Here is a 15622-nt window from a genome sequence, read left to right as displayed (position 1 = left end):
GACGTATTGATACTTCTTTACATAAACCAATAAACATCAGCATCTCCAGTACTAAATTAGTCATTGGAGAATCTACGGTTTCATCATCATACTCCATTAATTCCAAAAAACTGTTTCATAAAGAGAGAAAAATAAAAGAATAATATCCCTATCAAACGTGTAACCAAATATCCTTCTCACGAATAACATAGCAACTACGTGAATCCGATCCAATTCCCATATTACACTTTTTGCACTATGTTAGCTACTTTGTTCATATAGAAGTTTCCTTCATGTCTTAATAATTGAGTGCAGAATAGTATGGTAATATTCGTTGTTCTTCTTTTATAATATGTTAAACTTTATATAGCTATGTAAATTTATGTAATATAACAAAAAGGACAATGGATGTGATCAAATTCTGATATGATTCCTTATACACGGACGTTGGCGGAATACTAAATAATAAACTGATTATTAATAAAGCTAGTAAGATAGAAATGCCAAAATAAATTGAAGAACAGAAAGAATAGTAAATTCAAACTAAACGTTTATGGTAACAATTGATATATAAAATTAATCGTCTCAAAAGAACGACAAACGGAAAAAACTAAAGATACGAAGATAAAAGACGAAGAACTTACCGTCAAGAACTCAACCTTGAAACTAATTTAATTCCAGAGCTCGTGTTTTACAGCAATATAATAATACATAAAATTGGCTTTCAAAAATGAGTCTACCAATAATTTATAGCTATTAAATGAAGTTGGGAAAAAAAAATCAAGTCCCCATTCTTGACTAAAGACAAGGAAAATAACTAAACTAATAGCCCATTTGACTAAGCTTCTAAAATCAGCTTATTTTGAAAGGTGTTTTTTTTTTCAAATGTGCTTTTCAAAAAAATACTTTTGACCAAAAACAATTTGTGTTTGGCCAATTAATTTCAAAAGCACTTTTGAGCAACAATTACTGTTTGGCCAAGCTTTTAAAAAGTGTTTTTGGGCAAAAACTATTTTTTTTAGCTTCTGAAAAACTGCTGCTGCTGCTCCCCAGAAGTACTTATTTTCTCCCAAAAGCTGCGCCAAACACCTCACTTTTAAAAAAATAAGTATTATTGAAAAAAACAAGTACTTTTGAGGAAAAATAAGCTTGGCCAAACAGACTATAAGACTATGGAAAATAAGGGAAGCCCTTATTCGATAAGGAAAAACATAAAATTTATCAGAAAAGGAAACGAAATCTCCCATCTTGGAAATAAATAATAAACGAATAGTTTGACTTGTGTATTTTTGTGCACTTATAGTACGTGACATTGCTTTCTAAACACACACCGTTCATAACCACAAAGGTCACATATTACACCAATAATGAAGAAATGCCCCTTGAACTGAATATGGTTCTACTAATTGGAGAGTGATTTTCTATTTATTTCTTGTTGAAGGTCATAAAGTTGATACCAATAAAAGATAAAAATTGAAACACCCTTCATCGTTTCACGTGATGAAAGCAAAGCTACCAACCCTCACTAATGAGAAGAAAGTGGGAAAGAATCTCAAGGATCATCACTTAACTTCTATTTTATTACACCAAATTTAAACTATTTTTTTGTTACCAAAAAATTATAACAAAAATAATTTAATAATTTTAGTGCGATGAAGTGAAGTTTTGTGCTAACGCGAGATGTCTTGTACATCGAACTACTTTATGTATATATATAAAAGAATTTAGTGTGATAAAATGAAAGTTGAGTAAATATCTACGAAAATTAATAGTAACACGAAGAAAGTGTATTTGACTTGCTGTAAATTTATCTGTGGGAGTAAAACAAACATCAATTTTAGGTCAACCAGGAGAAAAAGAAAAAAAGAAACATAAAGATATAGCCAGGAATGTGACGAGATGAAAAAAAGAGTTCCAATGGGAAGGGAATCTTGAGATGGAAATCCTCCTCAGAATCTATTAGATTCCAAAAAACAGCACACTAGTGGATGAAGATTCCTTTTCCTTTGTATTTGGAAACTGATTGTCTGCTTCTCTAGTTGTTTCTTGCATTTAATAGTAGATTTACACTCACATTTTGTGACAATGTAATATCAGTATTTTCAGTTACGAGCATTCATCCTGAATTGACAAATTTTAGACTGACTGTCAATCTACGGCAACCTTCTTCTTTATTCGGGCTTGGAACTGACAATTTGAGCAAACTCACACGAGGTGGTGTTAAATATAGACATGTAAATTTGTACTGCCGAACCAACTTGTTTGGGACTAAAGCGTAATATATTTCTGCAAGCAACCAAGAGAGAAGCTTCTCAAGTGGCTTCTAACAATGTAGCATTTGGACAGGGAAATTCAAAAGAGGAACTATGATCAGAAATGTACCCAATCACAAGAAATTGCTACTATGTTACAGTCATTGTTTTGTAGTCAACTGTGTAATTAATTGACACTATGCATACATTCTTTTCTCCTCAACTTCTGAGCTCCCTCGACTATGTTGCTCGGACACTTTAAAAATGCCGACAGATGCGTGTCAAATCCTCCACAAGTAGTCCATTTTTGAAGGATCCAACAAGGGTGGTCCGGCAACATTCTTGGAGAATCGGAGCAACATAGTTCCACAACACAGGTAAAAGTTTTTTCATGGTCATCATGTACAATGAGGACAAAAGTTAAGGTTTTTGCATTGGAGAATTAATTAAATGGAAAATGCAACTCACTGAACAGCAACAGTAACTTTCAGTTGCCAATCAGAAAAGAAAAAAACAGTAACTTTCAGTTCTGCTAGTTAAAGATGACCATGAACAAGTTGTAGATATTTAAACTTTTGATTACGCGTTTACATTCAAGAACCAGCTTATCAGAAAATTATAACGAATTTAAACAATTCTGTGTCATAATTGACTACGCCACAAGAAACAGAAATGAAAGTTATGATGGAGCATATTTACAGACTTCAAGAGTGGCATATTAAGAAAGTGGTCACTCTGTTGCAGAAGCTTTAACTAAGATCAACTTGTAACTTGATTGACATGTACAATAGAGTAAGAATGGCACCTTGTGGGACCGGAGCATATCGAGCAACATTGGACCCAATCCACATGGCCACAACCACCAACGCAACTATGCTACTGCTGGTTTTTCCACAAAGCCAACTTGCAAATGAAAGGCATAACGTAAGTAAAACACCGCCTCTGCCCCCCAAAATCCATGCGAGTAAATAACCAATCTTGTATCCAGTGTCCAACTTTCGGTCAAGCAAGGCCATGAGGCTACTAAATGTCAAAGACAAACGAATACCTACGGTGTACATTAAGAATAATGAGAGAAAGGCAGATTTGAGCACTTCCGAGAACGGACCTCTTTCTTCTTCTGGAGTTTCTTCTTCAGACTCCTCCCCTTTATCATAATAAGAGGAGAAGTTTTCCCAATATCTCTCTCTTTGCATTTTTCGTTTGAGATCAGACCACCTATAGGTCCTTATGCCATTGTAATATTCAAAGTCGTACTCCCAATATCCCTCCAAAGGTTTATCAGTATAATCCTGATGTCGAAGAGATTGATCATACTGATTTCTTGATGATTCATTAGATAATACCTGATACAAAAACAAAGTATTAACATTTGAGACAGCTAGTACTGCAAAGTTCAAAAAATATATAATTTGAAAAGAAAAAAAAAGAAGAAAAAAAAAACAGCGTGTTAAGTTTAATGGATAGATGCAAATGCCATACTTAAACAAGTTGTATCCAGGAAAGCACGTATAACTTGTATCTTCACAACTAATATTTCATAGGGATATTCTTAAAACACTCATGAATCACGCAGCAAAAAAGTAAGCAACATATTATCACTAGTACTAATTTCATTTGTCCCGTGATTTACATTGTTTTAAGATCATTCCTTTAGATTATTGGTTGAGCAAAAGTGCAAGTTATGAATAACTAAATTTTAAATTAGAAATGGGAACTTAATCTGATTTATCATTTATCCTAGAATTGGTTAAAATTGACTCCTGATAATCCAGAATTGCCAGACAAATTAGGACAAAAGCAGCAATTATTAACAAAAGGACTAAACGATTAAACATGAGCTCCCAAGAAAGTGAATAAGCCTCGAAGGATCGAAATAGTCATCCCAGCAGGATTGCTAATTGGATTGAAACACCAAAAAAAAAAAAAAAGATTTGATTCCATGGCATACACGTCTGTGAACATTTTACAGAAACAGGACCTATGAAAAAGGGTTCCTCATCGTTTTATGCTGCATTCTCCTTAACAGTTCAAAAAAGAGAGAATTCCAGTTCATTTCAGCTATGTTGAGCTGCAGGGAATAAACTTCACTGGACAAAAACAGATACACTAGTTCCCTCCTTCAAAAGATGCTTCCACTAGGTGACCTCTCGGCAAACACATTCATCGACTACTCGGTGCATTTGTTTGCACTCCGTTTTAGGAAAAAAAATGTAAACAGAATAATCAACCTTTGAGACCAATTTAATTTCCAGCTCTTTTCCTACATAACCAATCAAAAACTTCTCCAACTCACCATGTTCCCTCTCCCCACCCCCGACGGGCAAAGGTGCAAATCCACGTTTCTCTCTCTCAAGAGGATTTAAATGACAGCTTTAAACATATACATCAGCTTAAGACATGAATTCTCAGTTCTGTAAATAAAAGATAAATATGTCAGAAGCCAAGAAAGAGTGGCTCACATCATATGCGAGATGGATTTTCTTGAAAACCTCATCAGCTCCTGAATCCTTGCTAACATCAGGATGATACTGCATTTATAAAGTACGAAAATAGATAGAATAACAATCAGTAAACTTTCTGACAGAGCATTAATAGTCTGATACAAAGCTTTTCAAAGAAGATAAAAAAAGAACGAAGGAATAGTTGTCAAAGCTTTTTGATAAGAAAGAAACATGCACACTTCATTATAAGGAATAGTTCAAAGCTTTTTGATAAGAACATTGTACTTGAAAAAGGCATTAACTTGTAAGTATACAAGAAGGTGTTTCCTGTCTATGCCAACAGAAGTTCAGGTATGATCCAACCATATTAACAATGGACATGAAACATCTTTGTCCATGCTTTTTTACCCTGAACCAAAAATCTCCCATACATTCGCATTCTTAAAAGAGATATTTTGACAACAACCATAATAACCTCCAAGAAATGTTTGCCAATGGCAAACTCTGCTTGGAAGAAGGAGAAGGGGTGAGCATCAGTTGAGGTAAAATATTGTTCTTGTCCACCTATTGTTTGTAAATTGTATGACTGGTTGGAGAGTAACTGACTTACATTCTACTTTCTTTGTCATTGCCTAACAATTTCTTGAAATATAGCAGAGAATGTATTATATATTTATATGTGAAACCTTCAGCCAGTGGCGGGGCCACTCTTGTCCAAGGTCACTGGAGAATTACATGTGTAGATAGATGATTTTTTATGTATATATACTAATGCTGAATCTCATTGGCTTCTTTGTGTGTTTACTTCTTCATATTTTGACCCCCTCATGAAAATTCTGGCTCTGCTATGCCTTCAGCATTGTATATTAGAGTATTACTGTTTCAGCAGTTTCTAATAATGATAATGCTTTACCAAATTAAAGTGTGAAGCACTTCATCTGAAATTCTTACTCACGGGTGCCTTCCATAAATTTTAGTTACAATTCTTCCTGAAAAAAAAAAAAAGGTAGAACTAAAATGACAGATCACCTACATTAGTTTTCTTTTCATTATTTCATTTGGTAACTAATCAGTATCGTTAAACAACGAAGGCAATTAAACAAAGCACCTAAAAAACGTCTTCTTACTTGTTGTATACTTGTATTATACTATAAAACATATATGCCAAAAAGATATAGTAGTACCTTGAGAGCAAGAAGACGATAAGCCTTTTTTATATCAACACAAGAAGCATTGTGTGGAACGCCAAGCACGCTATAGTGGCTCTGCTGCCCACCACCGATAGCAGATGCTGAAACCTGGGCACGAGGGTGAAAAGTACCTATGCGCTTGCTAGGCCATGCCCATGGTCCAAAAGATAAGTTCTGATTGGAGCTACCACCTTTATCAATGGAAGTGGGAGCCAAAAAGAGAGAGCTCTGCATGTTATGAAACTGCTCTTATTTAGACTTCCATTGCTACTCTGAGTTTCGTGTTAGCTGCAGCAATTGAAAATGCAAAAGATTCAATCAACAAACACTTCTGTGAGCATCTTGAGAAGTTACAAAAGGGCTTATATGTTTTGACATTTTGTTTTTGTTCCCTACCTACGAAATTGTTTCCTTTTTCTTTTTGTTGGATAAATTGTTTCCATTTTATTGCTTTATATATAATCATTCTCTGGGTGTGTTTGGTATGGAGGAAAACATTTTCTTTCTCGTGTTTGGTTCTTCAAAATGTTGTGGAAAATATTTTTTTTAGGAAAACAAATTCCTTAAAAATACAGAAGAAAGTAGGGAAATCAAGTTCCATAAGTGACATTCAAAGTTCATTGTCTCCTCCCCACCCACCCAACATGCCCAACCCCCACCTTTTGACCATACCACCCCCTGCCACCCCCGAACCCCACTCTCCACCCTATCCTACCCGCATAATTTTTTTGCTAGATTGCCTATAAATACTCTAGGGATAAGCTCTTTTTTGCTTACTTAACTAACACTAGAAAATAAGTAAGAAACCCACTTGTTTTCCAAGAAGACATTTTCCTTCATACCAAACACACCTTTTGTCTCACAACTAGCAAAAGGCTGTGTTAAAGAACGCTTGTGAGGTTCACAGAAGTGATTAGCATCTTTGGCAAAAATCCTCAGTTACCACACAGGGGCGGAGCTATATACTACTCCCTCCGTCTCAATTTAAGTATCTTACTTTCCTTTTTGGTTTGTCCCAAAAATAGTGCCTCTTTCTATATTTAGTAAATTGACAATTCAAATATCCTACATGGCAAGTTTATAACCACAAGATTCAAAGGACATTTTCGTACATTATAAACATCTTTAATTTAAGACCACAGATTCAAAATTCCCTCTTTATTTCTTAAACTCCGTGTCTAGTCAAACTAAGACACTTAAATTGGGACGGAGGGAGTATACAATATGGCTTACGGGTTCGGCCAAACCAAGTAGCTTGGACCCAAACCTTGTTATAAAATCCATTGAATGTGTAAAAACCATTAATTTAGAACTCAGAATCTTAGATCAGTCTCTGCTACCACATATCTAGGAGATAATAATCATTCTTCTAAACCCCATTTTAAGGATAAACATAGACAGTAAATTTAAACTCTTAACTTTTTCTAAAACCCATTTTAAAGAATTAAACTAAACAGTGATTATAAGAAAGATGACAACTTTAAACTCGATTAACCAAAAATACATAGACAAACACTATTAAATTAGGGGAAAGATTAGTGGGGCAGATACACAAATAAATTTCAGACTAATGGATACAACAGATATCAAATTCATAAAAGAGATGAAGAAATAAGAATTGAAAGAAAATAGTGCAGCGAAAGAAATAGAAAAATTACCAGTTGAAAACTCAAACAGGTGAAGATGGAGAGAAAATACAGAACAGACAGTTTCATCTGAACTTAAGTACCACATAAATGGACCCTGACTATGAGGATAGGTTAAACATATTTCCTTTAAATTCATCTTTAGTCTAGTAAAATATTCATCCAAATCTGTTGGTTAGATTTAAAGAGAATTATGAAAAAGAAAATTAGCGAGAACTCACGTTTAGAGATACACATTACAAAAGAAAAGGTTAAGTGCATCGGAACAAAATCGACGGACGTTACTTAATTATAAGGAAAAAAAAAAAAAACAGATTTGATAATGTCAAAAAATAGTATCTCGAAACACAAAACCAACGAATTCTGTCGGTTAAAACCAAAGGAATCTATAGATTAGGAAAAATATACCAGACTCGATTTTTATTGAAAACTCGATATAAAACAAGTAAATTGGACCGGAGGGAGTATCATCTACTAGCACACGTATCGATAATCTTGTCCCAGGACTTAAACAAGTAAGAAAAAATTATCTAGTATTTTTATTTCCGCTGAAACTTAAACCCGAGACCACAATAATCGTCACGGGACAAACATCATAAACTTAGGTTAACATAACTGATTTTTGGCTCGAATAGAATGTAGGGCTAAAAGATATTTACTCTTTAACAACTCAACTTTTTCTACAATTTATTTTCTCATATTTTCTTTTATTTCCTATTGAGTAATATAAATTCATGTTCCGGAAATTAACTTGTGTCAGAGATATATTGTGTTTATGTGATGCCTATGCATTGAATCGTAATTGGTTTGACAAGTATAAGCTTGAGCTTTCAAAGTCCCACCCAATGCCTATCACATTGCAATTGCATGGTCAAAGATTGAGATAGTCTATCTCTTACGATAATAATTATGCAATTATTACGGCCCAATACCTGTACTTCGTCAAAACTAGCCCAATTATCACCTTCTTACCAAATGTGTCCGTTCGGCACTTTACTTCGCCCAAATCCACCACTTAGCAATGGCACAGACCAACCATTTTTTTGTGCGGATTGCCCTTCAAAGGCACTCGTCGTTAATTTTTGCCCCTCAAATTGGTGGTCTTTAATTTTATCCTTCGCCTACTATCTTCGAACCCCAACTCAGTTAAAAAAAAATATATATATCGCAAGACAGAGGTTTGTAGCAAAGTTAGGCTTATTCGGGAAAAAGTTAGGCCTTAAGACAAACTTTTATCCAAAATTAGGCCTATTCGGGCAAAAATTAGGCTTTAAAGCAGAGGTTTATAAAATTTCAACTAAATTAAAAAAAAAAAATCCTGAAAGTAAAACTCTACTTAAGGTAGAGTTTGAAACTCTATCTTGCAATTTTTTTTTAATTTTTGACTGAACAGAAATTCAAATTTGAAACCAAATTTTTTTTAGCGAAGACAAAAAATTAAAGACAAGTGCCTTTGGAGGGCGATCGTGCAAATGGCCGCATACCAACCATGCCTTTTTTCGCTCACTATGACATTATTAAGCCCAATAAACTAGTAGTTTTCCTTATTAAGTTCCTAATAATTTGGAGGAACAGGTATTGTATTACGTAAATTAGATGAATCTGTATTTTGTAGTTTTTGTAACTTTACATGTACGCCAGATTGTTTAATAAGTATTGTTATACAAATTCATCGTTTATACATAGGTATGTCTGAACTGTCCAAATGCATTGTTTATACATAGTTATACAATGTTTATATATAGTTATACAAAGTATATACATTATTTATACATCATATATAGTGTATAAGAATGTATATGTAATGTATAATAGTGTATAAGGTTGTATATGTAAAGTAACAAAAAAAGTTGAGCTATTTATATATAGTTATACATTACATAAACATTATTTATACACTGATGATACAGTAGACAACATGACTGTAAACCAGATGTGTGGGTTGTATATATGGGCTATTTTCCCAATTGTTATCCCTCAGTTCCGAACAAGTCAAGATCAGTTATATAATTTTTTATCCTCTGTGACCCATAATTCAAGCCCAAATATTACTGTGAACATCTGTTTTAAAATTAGTCGATAAGTTACAAATGAATAAATTTGATGAAACGGTCTCTATTCCTTTCAACTTATATAACATAACTTTATTAGTTTGTAATTAAAGAAAGAAAAACAAACTTTTAAAACTTGCAATATATTAATTCATTTTAAGTGTCTTATTTTCTTTTTTTGATCTATCCCAAAAAGAGTGTCTCTTTATATATCTAATACGTTGACAATTCAAATATCATAATATGTGACAAGTTTAAAACACAAGATTCAAAGTATTGTTGCTACTTTACTCATCTTTAATTTAAGACCATAAGATTTAAAAATATCTCTTTATTTCTTAAATTTCGCGTCAAGTCAAATTAAGACACTTAAATTAGGACGGACAGAAGTGTGTCAAACTTGTACCACTTATGACCTTGTACATGTTATAACATTTAATGATTATAAAAAGTTATCATTAAAAAAAATTAAATTATTTCCATCTAAAATTTACAAAAATATCTTTTTTTAACGAATTAATATGGGAAGCAATTTGAAATCCATTGTTAAAGCAGAAACTTTTCAAAATTCCCTTTTCTTTTGTCTAGCTTGCTTGGTAAAAGGAAAAAAGTAAATAAACTAACGACATCTATTTAAACCCACAAATTGAACTTAACGAGAAAAAAAATACTTTACCATTTCTAGCCCTTCTTGTTTCTCTCCTTCCTAAAACAAAACAAAACAAATAAATAAACAAAAAGGTCAATTCATTTCCCTTTAAAAAAAAAATACTCCATTGCCTTTTAAAATGTTGTTTTTCCTTTACTTTATTTCCTTTCCTTAGTTTCCAAACAAACCAAAACAAGAAAAACATTATATTAAAAACGGGAGCCCCACAAGCAACATACATCTTCATGTCAATCCATTAACAACAACTAGTAACAAAAAGATCAAAACAAATCCACAAAAACTTGACAAAAAATGGTGTTCAATAGTCCAATAATTGTTGGTGTAGCTAATTTATCTGCAGATTTATGTCAATACATAGCTTGTAATCCAGAAAGACTTACCAGTGATGAAGTTCTTTATCTTCTCTTTTGTTTTCCATGTCAGCAATTAAGGCGTTTTGCTGTTTGTTTATGGACTTTTTTTTGTTTTCCTCTGCCAAGTCCATATATTTCTTTTCCTTCTTTTTCATCATCTTCTTCTTCAGATTCTGATTTGGATCTTGAAGGTTTACACCCTCATGTTAATTAATAGTTTTAGATTTAGTTTATTTTGATTGCTCAGAAACAAAAACAATGTAATTTTGATGGTTTGATTGATGTAAATATCTGTTTGTTATATGGGAAAAAATGGCTTTTGGGCTAATTTGGGTAGATTTAATTTGTTAAAGATTTCATTTTTGGTATCTTTATTTGGTTAAAGATTGCATTTTTGGTATCTTTATTTGGTTAAAGATTGCATTTTGGATCATTTTGTGAATACCCATATGCAATTTTTGTTCAGGTTCTGATTTGGATCTTGAAGATTCATTCTCACATGCCAATTAATAGTGTTAGATTTAGTTTATTTTGATTATCCTGAAAAGAAAAGAAAAAACGTAATCTTGATGGTTTGATTGTTCATTTGATGTAAATTTTCGTTGGTTATATGGGAAAAAAGGCTTTTAGGCTTGTTTTGGTATCTTTAATTGGTTAAAGGGTGCATTTTTGGATCTTTTTGTGAATAGCCACATGCCAAGTTTGAATTTTTGTTCATCTTGGTCTTCAAATTCTGATTTGGTTCTTGAAGATTCACACCCACATGCCAATTAATAGTTGAAAATGTTGTTTTGTTTTCTTGCCCAGAAAAATAATATGTAAATTTGATTGTTTGGTTATATGGGAAGAAGCTTTTAGGCTGATCTTGGTGTCTATATTTGGTTAAAGATTTCATTTTGGGATGTTTTTGTGAATACTCACATGACAAGTTTCAAATTTTGTTCATCTTCTTCTTCTTGGTCTTCAGATTCACATCAACATGCCAAACTGATACTTAATGTGTATGCACGGTTGTATAATAGTTTCAATTTTGTTTATATTATCATGTAATTTAGTTTGTCTGATTGTTACTTTTGTTGTAGTTCTTCATTGGTTATAAGGGAAAAAGCCTTTAAGCTGATTTTGGTACCTTAAATTGGTTAAAGATTTTATCTTTTGGCTCTTTTTGTCAACACCCACAAGCCAAGTTTCAATTTTTCATTTTCCTGTCCAGCAAATAATATTTAAGATTGATCATCTGATTGTTATTTTGTTGTAGGTTAAGCTTTCCAGATTGATTATGATAACGTAACTGGTTAAAATCGTGTTGTTGCTATGCTGCTTCAGACTTGAGTTCTGTTTGGTTTTTTGTGGGTATATTTTAGAAATCAGTAAAAATGCTTTTGTTGTGGACAAATAGGAAATAATACTTTTGGATGGATTATTTCTTGTTTAAGTGTGGATATTGGCTTACTCAAGGGGAATAAATAGGTTAATCATCTCTTTATGATTGCTTTTAAGTTACGTTGCACTTCAAAAATGCTGACGGGTGTGTGTAGAAGGATCCTCCAAACATAATGTATTTTTGGAGAATTCGAGAAGTGTGTCAACATTTTAGGATGGTCTGAACAACATAGAGTTTGAGTCATCTGATTAAGGAATTATTCTTCATGTCAATTTTATCATTTTCAAGGACCACTGTGGTTGATAGTTATATTCTTGATATTATATGTTCAATATCAACGCAAAGCACTTATTCGTATTCATGTTAAAACTTTCTTGGTAATCATATATGTACCGCATGTGTCGTGATCTTTTGCTTTTTCCAAAAATCTATTCCGTCTATGAACCGATAATTAACATGTTTTAATTTGCCGCTAGTGAATATATCCGTATTTCGCGCGGTTATGAAATATACACAAAATTATTGTACATAAGTAGAACAAAGATATAAATATTATTTAGTGTAGCAACCGTTGTGTTCGTTAGAATTCAAAGAGATTATTTGTTATACTGTAATTGCATAATTATTTAGAAAATTATTGGAACTTTGATCTCTCTATTGTACTTCATTTGCCCACAATTCTACTACTTAAATTTACACATTCTCTTTTAGGAACAATTTACCACATCATCTGATATAAAAAGATTTAATTTATAGTCTTATTTTTCTTTTCGTATGAAAAAATACCCCTAGCAGGCGACAGGATAGAAGTACCAACGCAAAATCTTCCTAAAAGATCCACAATAAACAATGAATATGATCAAATTTTAGGATCTCCTGCAACGTATATCGTAAATGACACAAAGTAAAGAAACCTTGGAAAAATATATTATAACTTTACCTTTGATTGCATAAAAATATAAACGTGTCAGAGTACTATCATCATGGAATTATGGGGCCCTGTAAATCAAATTCACTTGCTGAGCGAAACCGAAACCGAAACCAATCAAGGCACACCCATGCTTTTATGTTATTATTTCTAAATATAAGATATTAAAAGAAATTAAACGAAAACGAATGGAGAAGTTGTATAGCTGTGAGAATTACAAAGAAATACAAGCAAAATGATGTGTGTAACAAACCAAGTATGAAAATCGGAAACATTTTTTTTTTCTCGGGAAAGAGATTTAATAAACAAAGGGAGTCCGCAATTTAAATGACCCAAAAAGTGGCCGAAGGGATCAAAATAACTCAATTAACAAAAAAAATTACCAAAGTAATCTTTCGGTATTAGATTAGTGTGCAATAGGATCAAACTGCAAATTTTGAGTTAAGTCCTATTGCGCACTAAATTAGTGTGCAATATGGGTTGTATTTTTTTTTATTTTTTTTTTACAATTTTAAAGTTTTGAAATTTCATGTTTTTTAATACTTTGACCAAAGATTAGGCATATTTCAAAACGCCGGAATATGAATATTTTATATAAAACCTGATATCTTTTTCTGCCAACAATAATGTAGGCTCAATACATCAAGTATGCGTAAACGTTTGGATCGTCGTTTTAGGGTTGTAAAGTGCTCTGAAGTAAGTTTTGTTTGTTTAGAAACTTGTTAATATTTAGGTTTAAGTGTTTTATAATTAATTTAGAAACACAACAAAGAATTAAATTATATATTTAAGTGCCTGAGATAGTTATAAACGATAATAAAGAGTAAAATAATATTTATCATTAAGAAATAGATGTGTAAAAAAATATATACTTAATTTAAACCATGCACCCAAGTTGTTTTCTCAATGCTCCCACCTAGGTTTGATCCCTGGTGATTGGCATAAAAAGGAGATGGCTAAACCACCCTCCCACCTAGCCAAGTTGGTAAAAGTAACACTATAGACACTTTTGATTTTTTATAATGTTTACTAATGCTATCTAACTTGTTTTCATAAATTGAATTTCGAGACTTGAAATTGACATTCAAAACATCACTATCACGGGATTACCATCTTCAAATATATTTTTTATCACTAGATTTTTACCAAAGACGAATGAAAATTGTGCACCAATTTGGGACAAAATTGAAATTGAATGGAAAAAAGAGGTTTTTCTAAAACTGGGCCGATCAAACTGCCTTGCGGCCGTTTGCACTGCTAGATCTCAAAAAATACGCAAAATAAAAAAAATAAAAAAAAGCCTAAATCGGACGTCTGAGCGCAAAGTTATGACCGTTTAAAGTTTCACTAATTTACAACTACTTTTTCTCCCTATACTCATTATTTGATAATTTCATCTTATTTTTATAACTACTTAAATCTACTGGACAAAAAATTTATGGGACTTGCATAATACATTAATTTACTGCTTATTCAAACAATTTTTTTTTAATAAGGCTCAAATCAAAACTACGCTATAAAATAAAATACTTAAACCTAAAGATAACAAGTTTCGAAACAAACAAAACTTACTTTGGGCAATCCAAACGTTTACGTATACTTGATGTATTGAGCCTACATTATTGTTAGCAGTAAAGGATATCAGGTTCTATATAAAATATTCATATTCCGACATTTTGAAACATGACTAATCTTTGGTCAAAGTATGAAAAAAACGTGAATTTTCAAAACTTTAAAATTGTAAAAAAAAAAAAAAAAAAAAAAACCTATTGCGCACTAACTTAGTGCGCAATAGGACTTAACTCAAAATTTGCAATTTGATCTTATTGCGCACTAAACTAGTACACAAAGGATACTTTGATATTTTTTTTTATTGAGTTATTTTGGTTCCTTCAGCTTCTTTTTGGGCCATTTAAGTTGCGGAATCAAACAAAGACAGCAAGAGAGAATACAAAAGCAAAGAGAAGACTGAAGGGCCAAGTATTAACGGCTAATTGGCACACATCATTTCACGGAGATTCTATAATAGAGTAATAATTGTGTGTTTGAATTAAATCAACATTGTGTAACTCATACGCTACATTCTGTTGGCATGGCCAAAATAATGAGGTGCGAAATTAATAAGACACATGTATAAGGGGGATATAAAGAGGTTATCTTTATTTTTCTTCAATTCTTTAGCGGAAAACTAAGAAAAAAAAATTCAAAAAATGTGAGAATATATAAATAGGAATCCTAGCATATTAGAGTGTCATGTCACTTTTTTTATGTCCAGCCTTTAGTGTATATTACTACTATATATAAGAAAAAATATTTATTTTTTTGCAGTCTTCACATGATTTTTTTTTCTTTCTCTTTTTACTCCTAATTGAAGTTTTTATGACTTTGTAAATTTTCACACATTTTTGTAAATTTTGAGAACATTAAGGGCTTTTTTCATGCCACTAAAATGATGATGTCATGGATGAGGTTATAGTGGCCCCAAAAAGCTTACTCATACATATTTAAGCCTTTTATGTGAAAATATATTAATTTGTTTTAAACAATATTTTTCTTAAAAATTTATTATGCATGTAAAGAATTATCTTGTCATTCAAATTATATCTTAATATAGGCTTAGTTATTGAAAACAAAGAAATTGTTGGAGTTATCTTATCATTTCTATCTAGTCCCAATAGGCTTGATGTTAAGAAAGAATCTCTTGCAGGAAGGTTGGCTAGAGATT

The 15622-nt window shown here is 32.1% G+C and overlaps 1 protein-coding gene across 1 annotated transcript; it reads right to left on the bottom strand.

Annotated features, from left to right (window-relative positions):
• Window positions 1-2774: 2774 nt before the first annotated feature.
• Window positions 2775-7679, bottom strand: LOC132607547 (uncharacterized). The gene is made up of 4 exons (XM_060321563.1): window positions 7524-7679; window positions 5860-6153; window positions 4694-4762; window positions 2775-3577 (listed from the first exon to the last, which is right to left on the bottom strand). The coding sequence occupies exons 2-4, from the start codon at window positions 6097-6099 to the stop codon at window positions 2981-2983; spliced, it is 906 nt and encodes a 301-aa protein (XP_060177546.1). The 5' UTR covers window positions 6100-6153; window positions 7524-7679; the 3' UTR covers window positions 2775-2980.
• Window positions 7680-15622: the final 7943 nt, after the last annotated feature.

Source organism: Lycium barbarum, chromosome 8 (assembly GCF_019175385.1).
Source record: "Lycium barbarum isolate Lr01 chromosome 8, ASM1917538v2, whole genome shotgun sequence".
Lineage (NCBI taxonomy): Eukaryota > Viridiplantae > Streptophyta > Magnoliopsida > Solanales > Solanaceae > Lycium > Lycium barbarum.
Note: the sequence above shows the minus strand (reverse complement) of the source record. Positions and strands in the feature narration are given on the sequence as shown.

Coding starts and splice junctions, on each gene's coding strand:
- LOC132607547 (XM_060321563.1), bottom strand. CDS start 6,099: ATGCAGAGCTCTCTCTTTTTGGCTCCCACTTCCATTGATAAAGGTGGT. Junction 4,763..5,859: donor ATCGTCTTCTTGCTCTCAAG/GTACTACTATAT, acceptor TTATAAATGCAG/TATCATCCTGATGTTAGCAA. Junction 3,578..4,693: donor AAATCCATCTCGCATATGAT/GTGAGCCACTCT, acceptor TTTTTGTATCAG/GTATTATCTAATGAATCATC.